This window comes from Peromyscus leucopus, chromosome 13 (assembly GCF_004664715.2).
Source record: "Peromyscus leucopus breed LL Stock chromosome 13, UCI_PerLeu_2.1, whole genome shotgun sequence".
Classification (NCBI taxonomy): Eukaryota; Metazoa; Chordata; class Mammalia; order Rodentia; family Cricetidae; genus Peromyscus; species Peromyscus leucopus.
This window is the reverse complement of record NC_051074.1, coordinates 4037272-4059835: the sequence shown is the minus strand read 5'-3', so window position 1 is coordinate 4059835 and position 22564 is coordinate 4037272. Positions and strand designations below refer to the sequence as shown.

At 42.7% G+C, this 22564-nt stretch overlaps 1 protein-coding gene across 10 annotated transcripts in view; it reads right to left on the bottom strand.

Moving 5' to 3' along the window:
- Nucleotides 1–12358: 12358 nt before the first annotated feature.
- The window catches only part of Gigyf2 (GRB10 interacting GYF protein 2), a 126806-nt gene continuing 116600 nt past the window's right edge, over nucleotides 12359–22564 (bottom strand). For 9 of the 10 annotated variants that reach the window (XM_037210055.1, XM_028876258.2, XM_037210056.1 and 6 more), the window contains 4 exons: nucleotides 22320–22474; nucleotides 20688–20902; nucleotides 16678–16825; nucleotides 12359–14142 (listed from right to left, as the gene is read on the bottom strand). In XM_037210055.1, coding sequence (XP_037065950.1) covers nucleotides 14075–14142; nucleotides 16678–16825; nucleotides 20688–20902; nucleotides 22320–22474 — 586 coding nt within the window. In that variant the 3' untranslated portion in view covers nucleotides 12359–14074. Of the gene's footprint in view, nucleotides 14143–16677; nucleotides 16826–20687; nucleotides 20903–22319; nucleotides 22475–22564 lie in introns of those variants that run through there. The other variant, XM_037210060.1, reaches the window with a different exon arrangement.

Genomic DNA, 22564 nt, shown 5'->3' with positions numbered 1-22564 from the left:
GTCAAGTGTCCTTCTACCTTTCAGTGAGGCTAAGTTGGATTCCATTTCAGAGCATGACTGCTACTGTGATACTTCTCAAAGTTCACTTGCCTCCACACTGAGAATCTCCTAGATGGCATCCCCAAACAGCAGTGCACACCCACCACTGACCCTGATATTCCTGCCCTGCTAAGATGCACAGCTAGACACTAACACCTTCAGTATCTAGTGATCTCACTATGGTCGCCACCTTGAGCAAGTTACGGAGGTAATGGCTTAAAGCAACATCTTGTGTCACTTAATATGCTGCACTCGGGACCTGGGGTCACTCCTGTAGCACACCTTCAAAACTGCATAACCATTGTCCAATCACGAGGAAACCCCAGATAAAGCCAAAGTAGGCACGTTCTTAAAAAAAAAAGACAAAAAACAAAAAACCCAAAACAAAACAAACAAAAAACCAAACCAAACAACAACAACACACACACATACACACACACACACACACACATACACACACACACACACACACACACACACACACACACACACACAAAATGTCAGGGTGTGAGGAGATAGGCTGAGAAACCAGCGGCTCCAGATTGAAGGAGATTCAAGAGACATGGTGACTGCAAGCACAATGGCCGTGAATAACACCCTGCATCTACGCAGGCTTTGCTAAGGCTCTTGTGGAATAACTGTTGAAATATTAGCACAGCCCGAATATTGAAATAGTTCCATACCATTAATTTCCTAATTTTCATAGTTGCAGACCATGGGTAATAGACTGGGTAAGTACTAGACTATTTTGAGGAAATATTAGGACTGCTTAATGATAAGGGACATAAAGTGTGCAATCTACTCTCAAATGGTTAGTTAAGAAATACTGAGCCTGCATCCATGTTCAGTGCTCCTCTATTCACAACAACCAGAAATTGGATACAGCCTAGATGTCCATAAAACTGAGGAATGGATAATGAAAATGTGGTACATTTATGTGATGGAATATCATTCAGCTGTTAGGAAAAGTAAAATTTTGCAGATAAATGGAGCTAGAAAAAAATCATCCTGAGTGAGGTAACCCAGACTCCAAAAGACAAATATTGTATGTTTTCTTTTATATGTGGATGTTGGTTTCTAAGCTTTGACATGTGTGCTACAATCTGAATAACCATAGAGGTTTGGTTCCCAATAAGAGACAAGGAGAGAGGAGAGGATCTCTCAAGGAAGAAGAAATAGAATCCAGTCCCGTGGAGAGACAGGGAAAACTAGTCTACGAGCATTAAATAGGAATGGCGATGGGAGCAGGGTCAATGAGGGAACATGGGGAGGGACAATTAACACTAAAGGCCATTTGAAAAACCATATGAAAATCTCCTACTGTAGAGCTTCCTAAATATAGATATATATGAAAGGAGTCTAAACAGAGGCACCGTGTAATAGGGGAGAGAACACTCCAACTACACCTTAGGCCACAGAGTAAAACTTCCGCTGCCAGGAATGGGTCACTTCTTATTGAGTTATTGGCCAAGGGTCCTATGTACCCCTCCCCAAACATCACAGGCTATTGCCAAGGCTATTGGTTACTCTCCACAACCTGATGGTAAGGCCCTATTGCCAAAAACAACATTGATGTCATTGAACATGGAGAAGGCGAGCTGGTGCCCAACTAAAAGCTTTGTGCCTACTGACAAGCGTTCATGGTGTTAGAAGTTACTCTGCATGCAACAAGAGGAGAAAGGTAATCATCAGTATCACTCAATTACAAACCCTACTACTTAGAACAAGGGCATGCTGAAGGACACACTGGTGGAATAGTGGTACAAATGGTACAAGAGTAACCAACCATTTTTAGTTCTTTATTACTAAATTTTTTTATACAATATGTTTTTTGATTATGGTTTCCCCTCACCCAACTCCTACCAGATCCTCCCCATTAACCCACCAACTCAAATCTATATCCTTTCTGTCTCTGTCCCGCCCCCTCTCTTATTAGAATACAAATAGTCCTCTTAATACTAAGATAAAACTTAGACCAGAATAGGACCAAACTAACAGGGGCAGGGGAGGCAAAGGAAACGCACAAAAAACACATACAGATGGCAAGACCACTTTGAAAGTTGGGTTTAAGACCCACGCCAGGGAATGGAACCCACACCTGACACTGCTAAGTGGCCAAGAATCGGAGACTAAAGAGGTCATGGGTGGAGGGGAAAATCAAATATGATTAGTATGCTAAAGGAACGTAATGATAAAATGACTCCAAATGGCATATTGTTATACCCAACGATCAGTCCCTCAACCCTCATCAGAGAAGCTTCTTCTTGCAGTAGATGGGAATTAACACAGAGACCCACGACTGGACAATGAGACTCTTCAAAAAGCATTAAGCCCTAGATGGGATGTCTTCATCAAACCCTAACCCCTTCCCTCTATTCTAAGAGCCAGGTGATGGGTGACTCCAAGGAAAGAGTGTCTTCCAGACACAACAGGAGTGGTGTATATGAACTCAGACTGTGGCAGCATGCACAAGACCTTCATAGGTTCAAGACAGACAGGGATCCCAGAACCAAGAGAGGGAAGTTATGGGGTCCCACACCTAAACAAGAAGCTATCTGCAGTTAATGCCTGCTGGCAAAGGAGGAAACTCAGTTTTCACCAATGGAGTCTCACTGGGTATATCAATTACATTCCAGGGAGGTCCCATTACCATGACTAGTTGCACAACACAAAACAAACCCAATGGTATTTTTGTGGACTTTTTGTTTCATTTTGTTTTATCTTGGCATTTTTTGTCTTATTAGTCTTTTGCCCATTTGTTTTGATTTTCATTTGTGTGTTGGAGGGTGTTTCTTTTTATTTCTTTTCTTTTCTTTCTTTTTTTTTTTTTAAGAGAGGGAGACCATAAAGTTGGGTGGGTAGAGGAGTGGGGAGAATCTGGGAGGATTTGGCAGAGGGGAAAAACATGTTCAAAATATATTGTATGAAGAAAAATGTTTTAAATTAAGAAATAGTAAAAATAAAAGAAATACTGAGCTTGGCTACTTAGAGAATACAATGTAGATGTACCAATATGTTAACTGCTGGGGAATTATGCCATGTACCATGATTACAACTTTCAAACTAAACAACATTGCCTTCCACAAATTGCTTTTTTTTCAAAGATGTATTTATTTATTATGAATACAGTGTTCTGCCTGCATGTATGCCCGCACTCTAGAAGAGGGCACCAGATCTCATTATAGATGGTTGTCAGCCACCATGTGGTTGCTGGAAATTGAACTCATGACCTCTGGAAGAACAGCCAGTGCTCTTAACCGCTGAGCCATCTCTCCAGCCCCAAATTGCTCCTTTTTAGTAATTAAATAGGTCTACATGACAACTCTGGGCACTAAACTGTCCCATTATGAAGGAGTCACAGTCTTATTCTGGCTGAGCCAACATGACAGCAACAGAATCAACTCTGACCAACGTAACAACAGATATGATCATCTGCCAGTGCCTGGGATGCCACAAGAAGGCTGTCCCACCATCAGCAATTTCCCTGTGCATGATGGGGCAGGGAGAGAAATAGAAACATCTACTCTACAGAAAATACAGGGCATATAAAGAAACTGGCACCATAAGGATACTTGCTACTAAGTTATATGTATGGTATGTTCTCTAAATGTATTTTTATGAAGAAAGTATTTTTTTTTTGTTTGTTTGTTTTGTTTTTCCAGACAGGGTTTCTCTGTGTAGCTTTGCGCCTTTCCTGGAACTCACTCTGTAGACCAGGCTGGCCTCGAACTCACAGAGATCCACCTGGCTCTGCCTCCCGAGTGCTGGGATTAAAGGTGTGTGCCACCACCGCCCGGCTTTATGAAGAAAGTATTAAAATTAAGAGACTTCAAGCTAAATGCAATGACAGCATTTTGATTTTTCAATTAAAAAAACAACACTTTTGGGTTAGCCTGAGAAAATTACTTATGGTCTGGACATAAATATTACTGTTAGTACTTGTAAATGTGATAAGGTACTTTTTGTCATTGTTTTTGTTTTGTTTTTCCTTTGTTTCTTTGTTTTTCAAGACAGGGTTTCTCTGTGTAACAGCCCTGGCTGTCCTGGAACTCGCTCTGTGGACCAGGTTGGCTTCACCTACCTCTGCCTCCCAAGTACTGGGATTAAAGGCATGCGCCACCACACCCGGCTAGTACAGTGCTTTTAAAAAGTTGTCCTCTCTTACCATACACAGGAAAACATTAATAACATAATATCTGGCATGTGAGTTAAATATTTTGAAGGAAACAAGGTGTTACAAAACAAAATGGGAAGAATGCTGTGACCCTTGACCTTTGCCTAGTTGTACCAAGAAGGAGCTTGCTACACTAGTCTATATGTTTGTTTCTTCATCAACAAGGAAAGGTCAACACGAGATCAAAGTAATAAAGGTAACAAGAACCCCGGACCTCAGATGAACATGCATCCCTTAGGAAGGAATGTCGGGGTCACCACACAGGACAGTGGCTGAGGGAGAACACAGATCTCAGGATGAACTTTAGGAGGTCAACAACTGCCACCTCAGCCTCTTGACCAAATAGGACTGCAGGAGCTAAGGAGTTCAGTTCTTTCTTACACAGACAGACATTTGTAGAGACAGACCTCTTTCTTCTATTGCACAGGACACCAAGTTCTAGGTGCAACTGGAAAACTGGGAAGTCGGAAGCTGTCCAGTCTATCGACCTTTCAAAGGGAAGTTTCCTCCTCCAGTCTGCTCTGAATAGCAACACCAACTTCTCTTCCATTTTTATTATTTGACTACATAGAATAGTTTGTCTTTCATGATGGGACTCTGACCTGCTTCAGATCCATTTTATGTGATCAAAGTCACAAAGTCCATGAAGGTATTTGTCCCTCTACGTAAGTGCCACTATGCTTGGGTCTCTGTGGTGGTTTGAATAAGAATGGCACCCATCAGCTCTTACATTTGAATGCTTAGTAATCAGTGATTGGCACTGCTTGAGAAGGAACAGGAAGTTTGGCCTTTTGGAGTGGGTGTGTCCTTTTTGGAGGAAGGGTGTCACTGGGGGTGGGCTTTGAGGTTTCAAAAGCCCAAGCCAGGTCCAGTGGCTCTCTCTCCCTGCTGCCTGCAGATCCAGATCTACTTCTCCAGCACCATGCCTGTCTGCTGCTGTGAAATAATCCTTTCTGTACACTGTGAATATGTATTACTTTCCTTGGTTAATAAAAAGCAAGAAGTTAGGTGGGAAAGCCAAACTGAGAATGATGGGAAGGAGGGCGTAGTCGGGAGATATGAGCCAACCTCCCAGGTTGCAGGACATGCTAGAGGTCAGGTAAAGCCATGAGTCACATGGCAATGTATACATTAATAGATATGGGTTAATTTAAGTGTAAGAGATAGCTAGTAACAAGCCTGAGGTATCAGCTGAGCATTTATGATTCATATTCAGCCTCTGAATATGAATATGGGACCAGGCAGTCAGGACAGGAAATGTTGTTTACATATGGTGTTCCAATGTGTGACCAAAATTTCTACATAAAAAACCTGACAAAGCTTTAAAAAGGATTCATACACAAGAACAGAGTCAACCACAGCTTTTTGGTAGCTGCCTTTTCTCTGGTAGGCCCTGTTTTCTGGTGGCAAGCAGACGCAAAGCTCCTTTAAGAAACCTTCCTGGCTCAGTGCTAGTAGCAAAAATGGGCAGCTCTTTTAAGAGGCTCTACTACCAAACACTTAAATGGTGTTTATGAGTAGCCAGCAGCATGCTACCCAGTGGCAGCATGGACCCAGAGACTTCCCTGAGTTGGGACTGTAAACATGGCTTTCAGAGCTGGTTGTAAATATATCTCTGCCATGAAACTAGACTCTTGGGGAACCAAGAAGGAGGAGCAGGCACCAGCACACCATGATCTAAGTTACACAGCAGTTTTTTGCTCATGCAGACAGAAAAGGTTACAGATACACAGTAAGGACAGATTCAGACGACAGACAAAAAGAGCCTCTAAACAGGTCACAGTGTGTTTAAAAATATGCACAGGCTTGGGAGAGAGAAGAATACACACACACACACACACACACACACACACACACACACACACACACACACACATACAGTCTTAGGTTAAAAAATTTAAAATAAAGTCCTTAAAAAATTGAGTAATGCGGGGTGGGGACCCTTAATCCACACTCACAAGCACATCTTGAGTCGACAGTCTACAAGTGATAAAACAAAGCTACACAGAGAAACCCTGTCTCGAAAAACCAAAAAAAAAAAAAAAAAAAAATTGAGTAATAAAAATATAAGCCATGTAAAGATGGGAAATACACAGAGTCTGGATCCTGCATGTTATTGTGTTGTCTTTGAATTTTTTGGCTGCTAAGAGACAGTGGATTATGGAAACTTATAGATTAAACCAACCTATATATTTTTAAAACATCTTGACTTCAAAATTTAAGTCTAAAGGTATGTTACTTTGGGGAAGAAGTTATGTTTTCATTTCTACAGGAAATGAGAGGCTATGGATTCATTCAAGATTAAAGAAAATCAGGTTTGATCAAGGAAGACCCCCTAAATTCTGACATAAAAAAATGAGTAAATCCAGACATAAAAAAAAAAATGAACTACAACACATGTGATGTATATTTTACCTGCTCAAAAAATAGTCTTTAGCTGACTTGTGTACAATGCATATCCTATACTTGTATTAATACAGATATGAATGTTAACTTTAAAAGTTTATGTATTTCCAGAGCAGGGAGACCAAACTCCAAGAAAAACAGATGGCCCAAGTGATCCAGCATTTCAAACTGCCTGTTAGTCTCCTCAGAATTCTGCATCCAGAACAACTTCAAGGTTGCTAGCTGAGATGATCCAGCTTCACAGAATACCCCAGTCAGGACTTGACCATAATCCTGAATTTTTCTCAGGCTCTCCCAAAGATTAGCAGCACCCTCAGTCAATAGGAAGTAGTCTAGAAAACGACACCCACATTCCCAAAAGATGTGTTATGGATCATTTAAGAAAGGTTGGTTACAAGTTGTTATTGGTAATGGTCAAGAAAAAAGCTGAACAAAGCAGATTAGATTCAGGGATCTTGGCCTAAAAGGAAAAAGAGGTATAGAAATGATAGGATAAAAGTGTAGATTATTGAATCTACTTTAATCCAAAAAACGATTATTAATCTTAAATATTTTACACTGGTATGGATTTTGGTTTATTGGTACAAATTTAGTTAATTTCGTTATACTGTATGTATATTTCTACTCTAGAGTATTGTATTTATGCAGCTCATTTTAAAATGTAATGTATAGTTAAGAAATAGATTAGTAGCTAGTCATCTATAAGTCAAATTTATAGTCATGTTAGGTATGTTTTCAAAGCCATAAGACTATTTAGATAGATGGTCATCAAACACTTCAAAGACCTACAGAATATGGCATTTAAAATATTTTAGTAACTTTTCATGACAGCGATACACATCTGCTCCTGACAGCATCAACACACTTCAGAGAAGATGATGGGCATCAAAGAAACTCCGTATGAAGTTGTTTTCTTTATGGCAAAAGCTAGTCACTGGGCAAAGAAACTGCCCTTGGCCTCAATTGCTGACAGTTACTGTCCAAACTGGACCAGCAGGGACACAAAGTTGACTGCTGAACTTTGCCAAGACAAGATAGGACAGTCCTTCAGAATTCCCTGCTTCACAGAAAACCTGTCAGATATGCTAAGCCTGTAGGCCAGAGTTGGATGCCCCAACATTACAAAAGCACTATGAATGACTGTCTAGGCAGTGATTTGTCCCTGTCATTAACATTTCGCCTCTATGCAATCTTTGATGGAGTTTAAAACTAGATAGTCATAATTTTTCTTAGTTATGATAAAAGAAAAATTAGATGTGAAACTTGACTCACCAAGATAGGATAAATAATTGAATATTTTCTCTAATTCTGTCAAATACAGATGAACTGGATATTGTAATTTATTTATTTATTTTTGAGACAGGGTTTTTCTGTATAGTTTTGGAGCCTGTCCTGAAACTTGCTCTGTAAACCAGGCTGGCCTCGAACTCACAGAGATCCACCTGCCTCTGCCTCCTGAGCTGGGATTAAAGGTGTGCATCACCACGACTCGTCATAAGTGTAATTCTTAATAACTGCTTTTGCTGTTATTATAATCTTACTATGATAGCTAAAACCTTCCTTTTTTAATTAGACAAAAAGGGAAATGCTGTGGAATAATCCTTCTGCATACTGTGAATATGTATTATTTATTGGTTAATAGAAAGCTGACAGACTGGTAGCCAGGCAGGAAGTTAGGCGGGAAAGTCAAACTGAGAATTATGGGAAAGAGGGCAGAATTGGGAGAGATTTGAGCCAGCCACCTAGGAAGCAAGACATGTTAGAGGACAGGTAAAGCCATGAGCCATGTGGCAATGCATAGATTGATATGGGTTCATTTAAATGTAAGATTTAGCTAGTAACAACCTCGAGCTATCGACTGAGCATTTTTAATATAAACCCCAGTGTGGTAATTTGGAAGCAGCTCACAGGATGGGAATACTCCGTTTACAGCCTGCATGCTGCCATGCTCCCTGCCATACTGATAACGGACTAAACATCTGAAACTCTAAGCCAGCCCCAACTGATGTTTTCTTTTATAAAAATTGGTCATCATATCTCTTCACAGTAATAGAATAGTAAGAGTCCCCTTCAGTGAAACTATAGAGTGGCTTGACATGCATTATCAAGGAACCAAGGGCCACAGCCCCTTCCCTGGGTGCTCACACACTCATTCACTATGGGAGGCTAGAGGTGAAGGGAAGCTCCGGAGCAGCTGGCCATGGGGCCTGCTCACTGGGACCCAGGACTCGGTGGGAGGGGTAGCTCACAGAAAGCATTAGAAAACCCAGCATCGCTGAACACAACAGCTTTTTATCTTCTTCAAGAGAAGTAAATGATGCCTTTTTACCTGAGGGCTGAAGTAAATGTTGTCCAACAACCTGGTGATCTTTTTGCTACTATGGAACCAGCCTTCCCGAGTCCCCAAATCCTGGGCATGTAGGCCCTAATCCTGAGCTTTGTCCCTGTGACTAGAACCCATCCCTTTGAAAGAGGTCCCATGAACTTTGGATCCTCTACCAATAGAATCTATCCTATGACAAATGCTTCCTCTTTAGGCCCTAGCCCTGAGTTCTGTTTATCAGCCAATAGAACTCATTCTTATTACAAAGGTCACAGGTGCTTTGCTACTTTGCTAGGGAGTTCTTACACAGTGATGCTTACAGCTCTGTTATGAATTGTCACATAGAAACCTTAAATGTGTAGGAATAAATCACAGGGTCTCACAGTTCTGACCTAGTGCTTTAAAGATGGTACTGACTCAAGTTTTACTCTCCACTTCGCAGGATCTCTCCCTACCAGTTGTAAGGCTTGCAGGGGTTCCCAACAGGTCTGGTTGTTTCAAGTTCCCCAGAAGACCTGAGCCAGTACTCTGTCCCCAAACAATCTGACAGGTGAGGACACTGAGTTTCAGAGACAAGACTGGAAGAATGGTCAATAATGAGGCTAATGCTAACATGGAGCCTTCTGAAAGTCATACCACACTGCCTTGGAGATAAGACTTCCCTGCAGGGGAAACTCATTTCTCTGACAAACTTACAGCTGAAATTCCCACTGAGCAGGCTTTAGGCTTTCTTTATAACATAACAAGAAGCTGTATATGACCACCGTTCCTAGGGAATCAAAACATCTGAAAATGAGTATTACACATCTGGCTGCTTTAAGGGTCTCTGATAGTAACCCAGGATCCCAAGAGAGTACTGCAGTCCCAGAGACAAGGCAAGAAGAAATGGCTAGTAGAGGCTAACGCTAAAACCGAGCCTTTTGGAAGAAGCCATGCTACACTGCCTTGGAGGCTGTTACATCTGAAATAGTGGTTACCCTCTACCTGAGATGCTGTACCTCACCTATGTACTCAAGCCTGCCAATTATAAACTGGCCTGTAGGTCATGTTAGTTTTGTTTCCTTGATACAGGCATATGTCACCTGGGAAGACGGAATGTGATTGAGAAAATGCCTCCATCATTGGCTGGGAGGCAAGTCAATATGTGGGCCACTTTCTTGATGAAGGCTTACTGTGGGCAGTGCCAACCCTGGACTGGTGGTCCTGGATAAAGTTAAGGAAGGTAGCTGAGCAAGCCATGGACAAGCCAGCAAGCAGTATCCTCTATGGCCTCCGCTTCAGTTCCCACCTCCAGGTTCCTTCCAACTTTCCTCAATGAGTAACTGTACCAGAAGCTTTACGATAAACACCCTTTCCTCCTTAAGCTGATTTCGATTTTAACACAGCAACAGAAAAGCAAACCAGGAATTAACCAGTCAAATGCCACCAAAACTACCACCAGTTAGGCTTTCACTGGGGTCCTAAGAAACTCATCACTGAGATGGGTAACTTCTGTGTTGGATGTGCATGGCTGTGTCTGCTGGCACTTCATGCCAGCTGCTCTTCTGAGGAAGCTACACTTCACAATCTCACTGCACGAGAATGTTCATCTCAAAACTTCACTGGTCTCATCAGATTCATACTCGGGCTTTTTATCTTGAAAAAAAAAAGAAATTACCAATTTTTATCACCGCTATGTCCATTTTTAAACAGTGGTATGTGTTACTTGTATGTATTAATCATACCATACTTAAAGAAAATGATTGCACTAAAAATTTAGGGGCTGGCAAGATATCTCAGCTGAGTTGAGGTGCCTGCTTATCTGACCTCCACACATGTACAGTAGCAGGTATATGTGCACACAAATACATTAGCTTTAAAAATTAAAAAGACAGAAGTATCATGATGCAGAAATTTAAAGCACAAACAACTCCCACCCCAGCTTAACATGAAAACAGTCCTTGATGGAGATGGATAAACTCACTTTATGCTAGTCTTTACCAAAATGACTAATCTTTGGCAATGTGGTCCTACCACTCTTTCCATCAAGGTAGGTGGGACAGAGGCCATGCTCCTGCCCCTGGAATCAAACACAGTATCACAACAGGCAACCAAAGGGCAGGAGGACTTGGGCCCCCACCTGCCAAGTCCACCCCCCCTCACCAAAGCCAATGTTAATAGCTTCTGCAATTATCAGCCGAGATCTAGCCTGCTGCCACCAACTTGTCAGTTACCTACTCGAGAGGCAGTCCAAAAAGGTCTACCTCGTTAAGCCTTCATAAAGCAAGCAGCCCCAACTGACATCTGAACAGTCATGAGACTACATAATGGTCCCTTTCCTAACTCACAATGAGGTACCTGCTACAAGACAATTTGTTGATGTTTTTCTATAGAGCAACAGTGACCAGAACAGGAGCTACCTTGGGAACAGTCTCTATCAAACTGGTTTTCTTTAAACATAAACACACACACAAAACAAAACATTATCCAAAACACATACTGTTGGTTCTCAGTACCCAAAGACTCTGCTCTGTCAGGTTAAACCCACCAAGGATGGAAAATATTCAGGGGAAATCACACCAGTATTAGACGTAATAGATACTTTTCAAGTCATTGTTTTCTTACATAACATTTAAATGAACTGAGGCATTTCAAGTCATCTAGGGATGATTTTAAAGTATACTGGAAGATGTATGTAGGTTATATGCAATTAGTGTACCTCTTTGAATTCTAGAGTTAAGATGTTGTTATATGCAAGGGTTCTGACCAAATCCTCTGAATTACCAGAGGACTTTAAAACCTAGTGAGGGGCTGGGTGTGTCACCCAGTGGTAGAATGTAAGCTTAACATACACCATACCCAGAGTTCCAACTCCAGCACTTCCTTGACTGCCCAACCAACCCCCAAAACCCTTGAAGCAATAACGAAGGAAATAATTTTATAGAAGGTGGTGAGTGGTGATTGTAAGAGTGAGTAAAGAGAGTATGAAAAAGCATAATCAAAAGATGAAAAATGTCTCCAAAAAAATGGTAATCTTCCCTAACTGGGGAGCAAATGGAAGGAAAAAAAAGCTTTGTTCTCCTAACATGTCCACTCTACTCATATGTTGTTTTTAGAATTATTTTTATCTCGCTGGAACAAAAAGCGGAGTCTGATTTAGAAGAGGTGGGCAAATTCAAGGAAGGACATGTTGTGGGTCTGTGGTTCAAAGGCAGTGTCCAGTCCACAGCTCAGCACAAAGGAAGACTTACCACATTCCTCCGGCCCTCTACCTTCCCAAACACAGACCCAGTCAGCACTCCAGCCCCGGGAGAGGCCCCAGTGCCTTCCCACTGCCAGTGCCCGCGGTTCTACAGCTGGTCTATGCTGCCAAGAGCAAGAGTTTCAGGCTAAACTCAGCCTCAAGGGAGGTGAGTACGAGACAGAGCACAACCACATTTTATTTAAGTTCTTTTTTATTTTCCTCCACACTGGCAAAAGTTCCGAGGGAGCTTAAAGTTTTGTAAACATTTTAACTATCCCTCTTCCCCACCCCCCTCTTTTGAATTTACAAAGCAAAGGAGAATAGGAGCCTCACTTTTTAATGGTTCCCCCATCTCCTTATGCTATTTGATCCAAAAACTATTTACAAGTTTGTAGCAGTCTCTGTATAGTTATTATACATGTTTAGGAGGGAGAGGCAAGAAGGGATAGGGAGAATGGTAATCCAAAATAATAAAAATAGAAAGCAAATATAACCCTCCAAAACCAAATTGCTCTCAGAGCAACTCCAGCCTTCTCCGGGCACCGATGAAGAAAGGGAAGGACTTCACCTACAAGCTGCTCAGCACCGCACCTCGCGCACAGGCACGGCAGGCCCACAGCTTCCACGAGGTAGGCCTGACCATCCCAGGTGATGGTTGACAGGCGTTTGGTGGAGGCCATCAGTTATAAATAGAGATTGAGTACGTTTCTACTTGATGTGAATGGGTAGGAGCAGGCCTCTTCCTCCCGTTCTTGCCCATACCCTCCATCCCACTGCATCCTCCTGCATAGTGGTTTCCACGGATGAAGGTCTTAAAGATGGTCAGATTTTGTATGTTCTCTTTTCAAAAAAGGCAAACAAGTTGCCAGCCCAGAATCTTTACCAAAAAAAAAAAAAAAAAAAAAAAAAAAAAAACCTTTCAAGGCCACGGCTAAACACACACACACAGTGCTCTGAGGAACAGATGAAATTCCCAACTTTTATCAGAAGCAAAAGTTTATCCCTATCCGAGTTGAAGTTACACAAATTCATACATATGGTAAAGATGCCTCTTAAACGAGACAAATTTTCACAGAAGGGCCCAAAACAAACTGGTCCTAGTCCTTTGAAGTAAAAATATTCATGGGGGAAAAAAATCAGTTTTTATATGAAAGGAAAATTACAAGTCCCTGTCCCAGGCCACAGGGTTTCCTTTGTCCAGTAAGGCTGGAGAATGTCAGGGGAGAACTCAGCTTGCTTGGGAAGTCACTAGCTAATGAAGACAACATGAATCCTTTCTCCAGAAAGATTCCAGAAAGAACAAGTGAAGAATGTGCAACATCACACAAGCCAGTCTACAATCCACCCGCTCAGGGCCTCTGATGCAATCCTGAAGTTAGCAATGGCCATGCAACCTCTAGACAGGGTTCTGCCTGGCTCTGGCTATAGTGGAGTCACTGTCCAGGGGAGCATTTGTTGCTGGCCAATGTCAATTAACCATAACTCTCTTCATGACTGCGCCAGTTTAGACCCTTTGCCTGTACTGGGGAGGAAGGGGGGGGGGAGAACAAAACAAACAAAAACAAGGAGCCTGCTCTTGGCAGATTGCAACACACTTTCAGGAGACAGTAGATGAAATCAACGCACAGTCAATGTGTGCTGCCGATATCAGCCCTGCTGGTGAGCAATCCCAACTGCCACCCCCAAGACAAAGGGTCTGGTCCACTTAGGGACAGTCTGAGATGCTCACCAACAGTGGTTTAAAATAATCTTGGACACGAAGGGCTAGAAAAAAAAAGCCTGAGATGATTGGTTCTGTGATTTGTTGCAGAGTGACAGAGAGCAAATGGTGAATGCATGTTGTGTCCAACGAGGAGAATCCATGGTCATTAGGCTGGCACAGCGGCAGGTACTCAGCATCAGTACATCATCAGTAGTCATCCAGAGTCTCAATCTCACCCATGTTGAGTCGCTCTGATGATGCATTGACGGAAAACCCTACAAGAAAAAGGAAGTTTATGAGTGATCGCTCTGCCAGGTGGTCAAGTCTCCTCTGCTTAAGACTGACACTGAACTGGGCACTGAAGAAAGACAGAAGAAAGGAAGGTAAGCAAGTAGACCTCTGGAGAAAGAGGTCTCTGATCAGACTGGAACAGAATCCGCTTAGGAGAAGCATCACTGACAGTATTCACAAACACCGGGACGCTGGAAGACCTAATGCTACTGGTCACACGAAGGATCTTTTCCAGTAGAATCCACAATCACAAGCTGATAAAAACTGTAGTGAGCAGACCTCTTGGGAGTGAGTGACTCCCAGAAAGCGTCCCAGTTCCTCTGCCCTAGATGAATCCTCAACTGTTTCAGCTGCTGTTTGAAAACCAAAAGCAAACAGGCGACGCCCTCCGCTCCTACAAGATTATTGGTGCTGGGTGGGTTTCCACACCTCCAGTTTTATACTTCAGGGTTCAAATTTTCAAATAAATACACATTTGAAATGCTCCAATAACAAACAAAAATGCCTTACATAATAAAACAGCTTAATTAACAGACTCAAAAATAAGATTTGAAAAAATAAACAAGACTGCTTACTAACCAAGAAGGCTATGGGACAGTGGCTGCCTGACAAGGCTGAGCACAGGGAGAGGCAAGGACACCAAATCCATCCAAAGTCCCAACCAGCAACTGTACCCACAACCCACCTGGCAAGGCCTTTTCCCCTGGAAACACTGAAAGGCTTAGTGTTCATGTCTTTGAGGTAAAGGTTTGATTTGGTAAGTGTAAAAACCTAAAGACCAACAGTCTATGAAGTGAGCTATTAACTCTATTCTGAAGCAGGTTTGTCTGATTTCATGTCAAGAACAAATGAAATGAGATAGAAACAATGAGCTCCATGCAAAAGAAGAAATGTAATTTTAAAACCAACTAATTTCAATCAGACAGGAAAAGAAACCTGTGGAGAAATGAAGCTTATGTGATGTTATAATGTCCTGATTACCAGGGAGGCTTTTTAGAAGACATGGTCTAACTTAACTGATTTAAAAGCTCAATCAGGTATAAACTCAGACTCCCAACGTCACAGAAACAACAGCTTATGGGTGCCATGAACAGAAAGGGGGATTCGCCCACTCTGCTGCTCCACAGACCACTTTCTACTAGGTCTAGAATTCTCCCTTGTATGGCTTCTTTAGGATTATGATACTCTCTGTAGGAAAGGGAAGCCTGACTGGGAGAAGAACACTGCAGGGTGTATTTTATCACCCCCAAACGGTTTGCACTGCCACTTGGAAACCCTCCAAATCAGCATGACCAGGGTAAAGGACACTGGGAAGTGAAACGAGCCTGTGGCTCCCTCTGTTGGTGTGTTTCAGAATTAAAGTTCCCCTTCAATCTGCTCCTTCAATGGATTCTATTTTTCCAGTGCGTGCATGGGGAAAATTTTCTCAATCTGTAACTTTACAGGGAATATATACATTGAAAAATAATCCATGAAAATGAGTAAACACAGGAATTCCCAGAAAGAGGCTTGAGTAGGCAGTGATTCTCACATGAAAGCCTGCTCATCCAAGTGAGTCCCCCAGCACTTCACTGAGAGGTCCCTTGTCCTTCAGCGCTGGTCTTCCTCCCGTCAGGAAAATGGAGCCTTTAAGCTCTAAGAGGACCTACCTATCCCCATGACCGTACTGAGGAATGAGTAAGTCCCTGTCTTCTGGGGTCTATGGCAGAAGACCAAAAGCATGCTGCAGAGGACAAACACGCACAGCTGGGCCACATCTGTAGAGCAACCTCTCATCCTGTAAGCTAAATCCCAAGGGTTTCTTAGCCAGAGCTACAGTTAGAAACCTGTTCACCTATTTGTCAGAATTTTACACTTTTCAACCCATGTTTGATATTAACATTCTAAAGAAGGGCTCTATGACAGCCAAGCATATTAACTTCATATAAAAAAAATAGAAAATAACTTCATTTTCACCACTACTTGTGGGGTTTGTTAGGCCGATTTAAGAAACACAGCAACTTATATTCATTATTTAAGAAACACCATTCCCCACCCTTCCCACTAGTCTTTTAAAGCCCTAATTTTGGGAGTCTGCTGTGTAAGGACAACAGCCCTCAGTAGCAGAGAAGGAGGTGTCCACAGAAGAGCGGAGGAGGCCCGGGGCCACAGCTCGCTGGCCAGGAGACCCAGGTGTCCCAACGGCGCAGTCACCTAGTACCCAGAAGTGGACGCAACAAAGCAGCGCAGCTGCCCCCGTACCAAGCAGCCACAGCACCTCTCGACCAGTCGCCATCGCTGGCTTACGACATGCCGAGTTATGCTTTCACGTCCCAAGGACCGGAACACTGTTACTCGCATGTCCCAGCCCAGGAGGCACATCTCCTGTACCTACACGCCCAGGAAACAGTTCCTGGCTACTTCTCTGAAGGCCAGTAAGTAAAATCAATCTTTACCTGAAAGACTGCAGTGTTGTATCTGGTTACTGGCATCACCAAACCTTCCTCCCACCCAGGCTGAGACTCTAGGCCTTTTCTCACCTAATAAACTGGGATCTGCTCGAACCATCTTCTGCTTTTTCTTCTTTTTGCCACTTTGAACAGCCTCAAAACTGGATTGTTGGTTGTTGCTTTGATTGGTCTGAAATACCGAATGGAGTGTACTATGGTTCATGCCCCAAACAGAGTCCTGTGACACAAGAAACAAACAGCACAATTACAATTATACAGTACGTATGGATGTGGACTGCTCTAAGAGAATGGCTGGCTTGCCTTTGCCTTATCAAGGGTGAGACAGCTCACAGGGCAAAGATGCTCGCCACAAAAGTCTGATGGCCTGAGTTCATCCCCAGAACCTGGTGGAAAGAGAGAACAAACTCTCAAAGCACTTCTTACTTCCACCTGTCCATCACGGTACGTGTGTGTGTGTGTGTGTGTGTGTGTGTGTGTGTGTGTTTGTGCGTGTGCGCGCATGCGTGTGTGTGTGTGTGTGTGTGTGTGTGTGTGTGTGTGTGCGTGTGCGCGCGATGCGTGTGTGTGTGTGTGTGTTGTGTGTGTGTGTGTATGTGTGTGTGTGTGTGTGTGTTTGTGCGTGTGCGCGTATGCGTGTGTGTGTGTGTGTGTGTGTGCGTGCGTGCGTGCGCGCGCGCGCGCGCAAACAAAGCCAGGCTGGAGAGATGGCTCAGTGGTTCAGAGTGCACACTGTTCCTGTAAAGGACCTGAGACTGATTCCTGGCAGCCACATCAGACAGCTTACAACTGCCTGTAACTCTAGCTCCAGGGGTATCTCATGCTTTGACCTGCATTCATGTGCACATACTCATCGACACACAGGAATCCATAATTTAAAGTTATTTTAAAAATAAATCTCAAGGGAAAAAAAAAGCCCAAACCAATACTGGCAATACAGAAACTGAGAGACAGCCACTGAACTACTGTAAGTCCTCATTTCAACACTCCATTTGATGCCTGATATCTCTACAAAGTCCCTCCAGGAACCCCAGGATTTCACTCAAGCTATACCAGAATGGTTGTCCTAAGTTTTCTAGCAGATGCAGTGTCTGTGTCAGCCATTAAGAAATGTAATACACAGCATCTGACCTCAACAGGCCTCAACATGATGACAATACATGCACCTGACTGTCTCAGAGCACAAAGTATCTTTGTTCTCTAGTATACAGGTCAGAGAACAAGGTGAGAATCAGCTGGCAGTGTACCACTAAAGGCTAACGTCATGCACGTTATTCATACTAGCAATCCCAGAAGGGATTTGTTACCAAAATATTGCCTCTATACTTGCTGAGAGCTGCTGGTTGCAATGGCTTTACCAGAGGCTGTGGGAGTATACAGCAGGTGACAACTAGTATTAAACAAATCAACCCACCAGACAAATAACTCTCTGATGGAGAGCCCCACAGGGCAGAGCCATGGTGTCACTGACTGTAAATGACTGGTTGCTTCTGTCTGTAGTTTTCCTCATGTGCCACTCCACTTCTTTCCTAAAAACTGCTATGGGTGTTTCCCTACTGCTTGTGTGTTTAGCTCATGTAGATATTCCATCTATTGGGCACACTTGTAGCTATGGATGGTCAGGAAGATGATTTCTGCTTAAGCTGTATAATTCTGATGAATAGAAATAACACTAGGATATTTTCATAACTGACATAGGAAAGTAACAGTATTCTCAGTCACAAAGACAGCTAATTTTAGACTTCAGAACAAAATCAAACATACTAGCTGCCCCTGCAGAGAATACACAAGGACCAGTTCCCAGGTGTTTATTGCTGAATAAAGGTCAGACTTGAAGCAACTTTGGTAGACATAACTCCCTGTAGTAATTCTCTTTCTGTACATACCCTTACCACTCAAGGTTCAGATAACCAACTGTTACTCTTAAGTCCTGGATTTCAATGCCACTTTCTGTCTGGGAACTTTGACCACTCAAGAACTACATGTTACTTCACTCACCACGCCTGTCAACACAACCTCCCTAGGCTTATGTGTGACTTATGTGTTATGAAAATGGGTTGGACTCTGAAAATGTAACATATGTTTGGCTGCTGAGGTGCGTGCGTGAGCGCGCATGCACGGTGAAAGAAGGATGAAGCTAAATGCAGAGCTGAGAGATGTATGTTGAAGGAGAATGAGAAAGAAGTGTAAAAAGATGTAGCTGAATGGAGGAAAAACTGCCGAGAGATGGGGAGAATGTGACTGTATGGAGAATGTGTGGAGACAAGGAAATGGAGCTGTATGGAAAGAGATACACTGTATATAGAGATATGTGACTGTAGGACAGAGATGGATGGAAAGAGAGATATAGCTGTATGTAAAGAATGTGGAGACAGATTTTCAGGGATGATTTTTTAAGATAAAGTAAAAGAGAAACTTACCACCAGAAAGAGTGTTTCCTTATTCACCCTTCAGATAGATAAGAATTTTTTCCTTAGCCTTTACTACTCTGAGGCATTCTTTTGGCTCCCCTGGGTGCAGTTCTGGGAGCTGGCCTCCCAGGCTGCGTTATATACTTCTGCCAACTGGTTAGAGTATAAAACAATACACTAGTCCTTTGTTCTTACTGTTGCCTTTATTAGAGAAACTGACTTCAGAAGCCAGTTCAAAGATCGGGGGTAGCCCTGAGGACGGAGTACAGAGAGCACTGTGGAAGAGCATGCCTAGGTCTTGGGCACATATGATGGGGGCCTTTCCTTGCTGCTCTAGTCCAGAGACCACCCACAGGGCAGTGTTTCCCACACTACTTCACCTACATGCCCCTGCAATGCCCCAGACATCTGCTCTACTTGCTCTGCTATGGACACCTGCCATGCCCTCTTAATTTACCTCTGCTCTACAGAGTTAGACCTCAAATACTTTATGCTACAATGTATCTTCCACATCTCCAGAAGTGGTCTATAACAGTTATCATCTCTAGTAGAATATAAGTATTCATAAAAATACTCTTTATGAACACTGCCAACTTATCTTTCAGAAAATGTTAACTATCAGTCCTCAAAGACCCTATATTTGTAAATTTCAATGAATTATTAAGTGTGTTTTTGTTTTGTTTTGTTTTTTATGGTCATTCTGAGCACACATATGCTCAGAGAGGTAAAACAATCTTTAACACCCAAGGCACATGCTTTCAACTAAAGAGGGACAAGAGATCATCCACCTTCCTACTTTGGTTGACAGGTGTTTTCTCTGGTTAGTCATCTTTGTGTTTCTTGAGAGTGATTTCACTACTGCAGTGCTCAGGTGCCATCAGAAGCTCCTGAGCACAGAAGACTGCACATCTCGGGGAGAAGACGCGCAGGTGAGTTCTGTACGAGTGACAATGACATAAATCTGAAGACAAAATTATGAACTCACTAGATGCTGTAAATGAGAGGCTCACAAAACTCAACACAGCATCATCAGGAGAGGTGATGACTGTATCCTCAATTTCCTAGTCACTCAAACCTGGTTCTCAACCTGTAGGTCACGACCCCTTTGGGGGACTGTCAAACGACCCTTCTACTGGAGTTACCTCTCAGATATTTACATTACGAGTCACAGCAGAAGTAAAATTACAGTTTTGAAGTAGTAACAAAAATAGTTTTATGGTTGGGGGTGACTGCAGCCTGAGGAACTGCATTAAAGGGTGGCAGCATACTGTTATAGACCGGAGCTGCAACAAAGAGCAAATGACAACTCATCTTCACACCCCCTCAGCGGCATGTGAAATGCCTGTCATCAACAGCATGTGAAATGTCCCAGAGAGAAACACTGTGGAATACAGAAGATGCCAAGTTTTAAAAACAGATTTATGGGTCATGCTGGGATCTGCAGTCTGAATAAAACATATATATGAATCAGGAAAACAGAACAGGATACCTTGAACACTCTGTCTGAAACACTTACAGACAAGCACTTTGAAAAGATGAAGACCACACAAATTCTGAAAAGTTTTGGTCACAGATGCATAAAAATGAAATATTCCTTTTCATTTCTCTGGCTACTCAACATTTATAGGCATTCCTATTCACATGTTTCTCACACACTGTGTCACTTTATACCTGCTGCTGCTGCTGCTGCTGCTGCTGCTGCTGCTGCTGCTGCTGCTGCTGCTGCTGCTGCTGACGCTGTTGGTTGGCTTTCTGTTTGGCACGGCGCTCAAGGAACTGCTTGGCAAACTCCTTGGCCTCAGAAGTATCTCCTAAATAGGCCCTGATATAGTCGTGGACTTCATAAGGAGATTCCACTTCTTTCAAGAAAGAAACAAACGTTGGAACTGCAACACAAGAGGGAGAAGACCTAAGATAGCAACAATGAAATAAACACACGTACAAAGAACAGACCTCAAGTTTCAGTCTGTCACCACACTAACACAGGCATCAACAGAAACGTGGAAGCTGTGCAGCTTCTGTGGCAGACCCTCGAATCTGCCGAACGCAGACGAAAAAGGCTCATCACAGTGCTGAACTCATCCTGTACAGCAGTGACAGACAAACACGCCATATGCCGAGCTTCACTAAAGTTCCTTCTTCCCTTTAGTTCAATCTATTAAGTGCTATGATAGACACCAGCTACCATGACAGTTATTAAAGATACAGATATATCATCTGGAACTTGTAATTAGGGTATTATGTGTTTTAGAGAGCATCAAGTGGAAAATGCAAATTGTGTGGTCTCAGGGGGGAAAAAAGGCACAAACACCAGAGTTAAGACAGGCATGGGTTTAAAATTCGATTCTGAAGCTTGCTGGCTGTGTGACCTTGATGAATTACTTAACCATTCTGAGCCTCTGTTTCCTAATTTATAAAATGGGGATAATACCACCTACCTTGTAAAGGCATCTTCAAAATTTACTGAAAAAAAAATTAGTAACTGGGATAACACTGTGCTAGCCCAGCTAGTGCCCAGCACATGGTAGGTGCTTAATGGATGGCAGCCGTGACTACTATGACGTCTAATTCCTCTGAAGGCCTTCCGACTCTTAGCTAACGTTTCAATGCTGCAAAGGAGCCTGCCAGTTCTTGACTGTGCAGGGCTTGACTGCTGGCGTTAGGCCAGCGATCACCCTGGCCTATCAGCTAAGGCAATCCCTTCTACAGTATGACCAACAGCCACTGCTGGCTAGTGAGGGGGAGAGGGGATTGATTCACTTCCATCTAAGGAGCTAGCTCTCTGCAAACGGCTTGTTACAAGCATGTTTTTCTGAAATTGTGCTGAAACCTTTCCTTCTGCACAGTCTCAGCCCATACAAAGCAGGTCTACTTACTCTATCACAATTTCCGTCACCTCCCAAAGCAGGAAGGGAACAATGTCATTTGGCTTTGCTACTCTGCTGGCCAGGCTAACCTTGCTCCTGACTACGACATTTAACTTTTTCTTAGACATGATAACGTAGCTGGAAAATGTTTTCCATAAAAAGGTAATGAAAAACTATGACTTCCTTTGTCCCATACATCATTAAGGCAGCCTGAGCTGGCATTTAATTTTTGGAACTGCTCATAATCTATTTGAGCAGTTTTACAGGACTTTTTTCGTAAGTAATACTATGGGAGTCAAGTTTTTAATGGAAGGTGTGGGACTTGGCCCCCGTAGATTTCATATTATATATTTTGGCTCACTGTTCCAACCTGCCAACCTCTTTGTAGGTCCTGCTCTGTCAATCCACATGCTGGGATTCCCTCCCCAATTCTTACCATCCAAGTTATTTGCCGTATTAAGGGCATGAAGCATCTGTTCACACCACTGGGTAAATCCATCTTGGGCTTTATTTACTCCCTGAAAGAGCTTCAGCAACTTTTCTTCTTCTTCTACTTTCTTATTCTGCCGGTTAGACACACCTACAGATTTACTAAAGCAAAACAATAGGTCGATATTATATTCCCAGAAACTGTTACTATGTGATTATACTACAATACCATAAATACTGTCTCGGCAACAC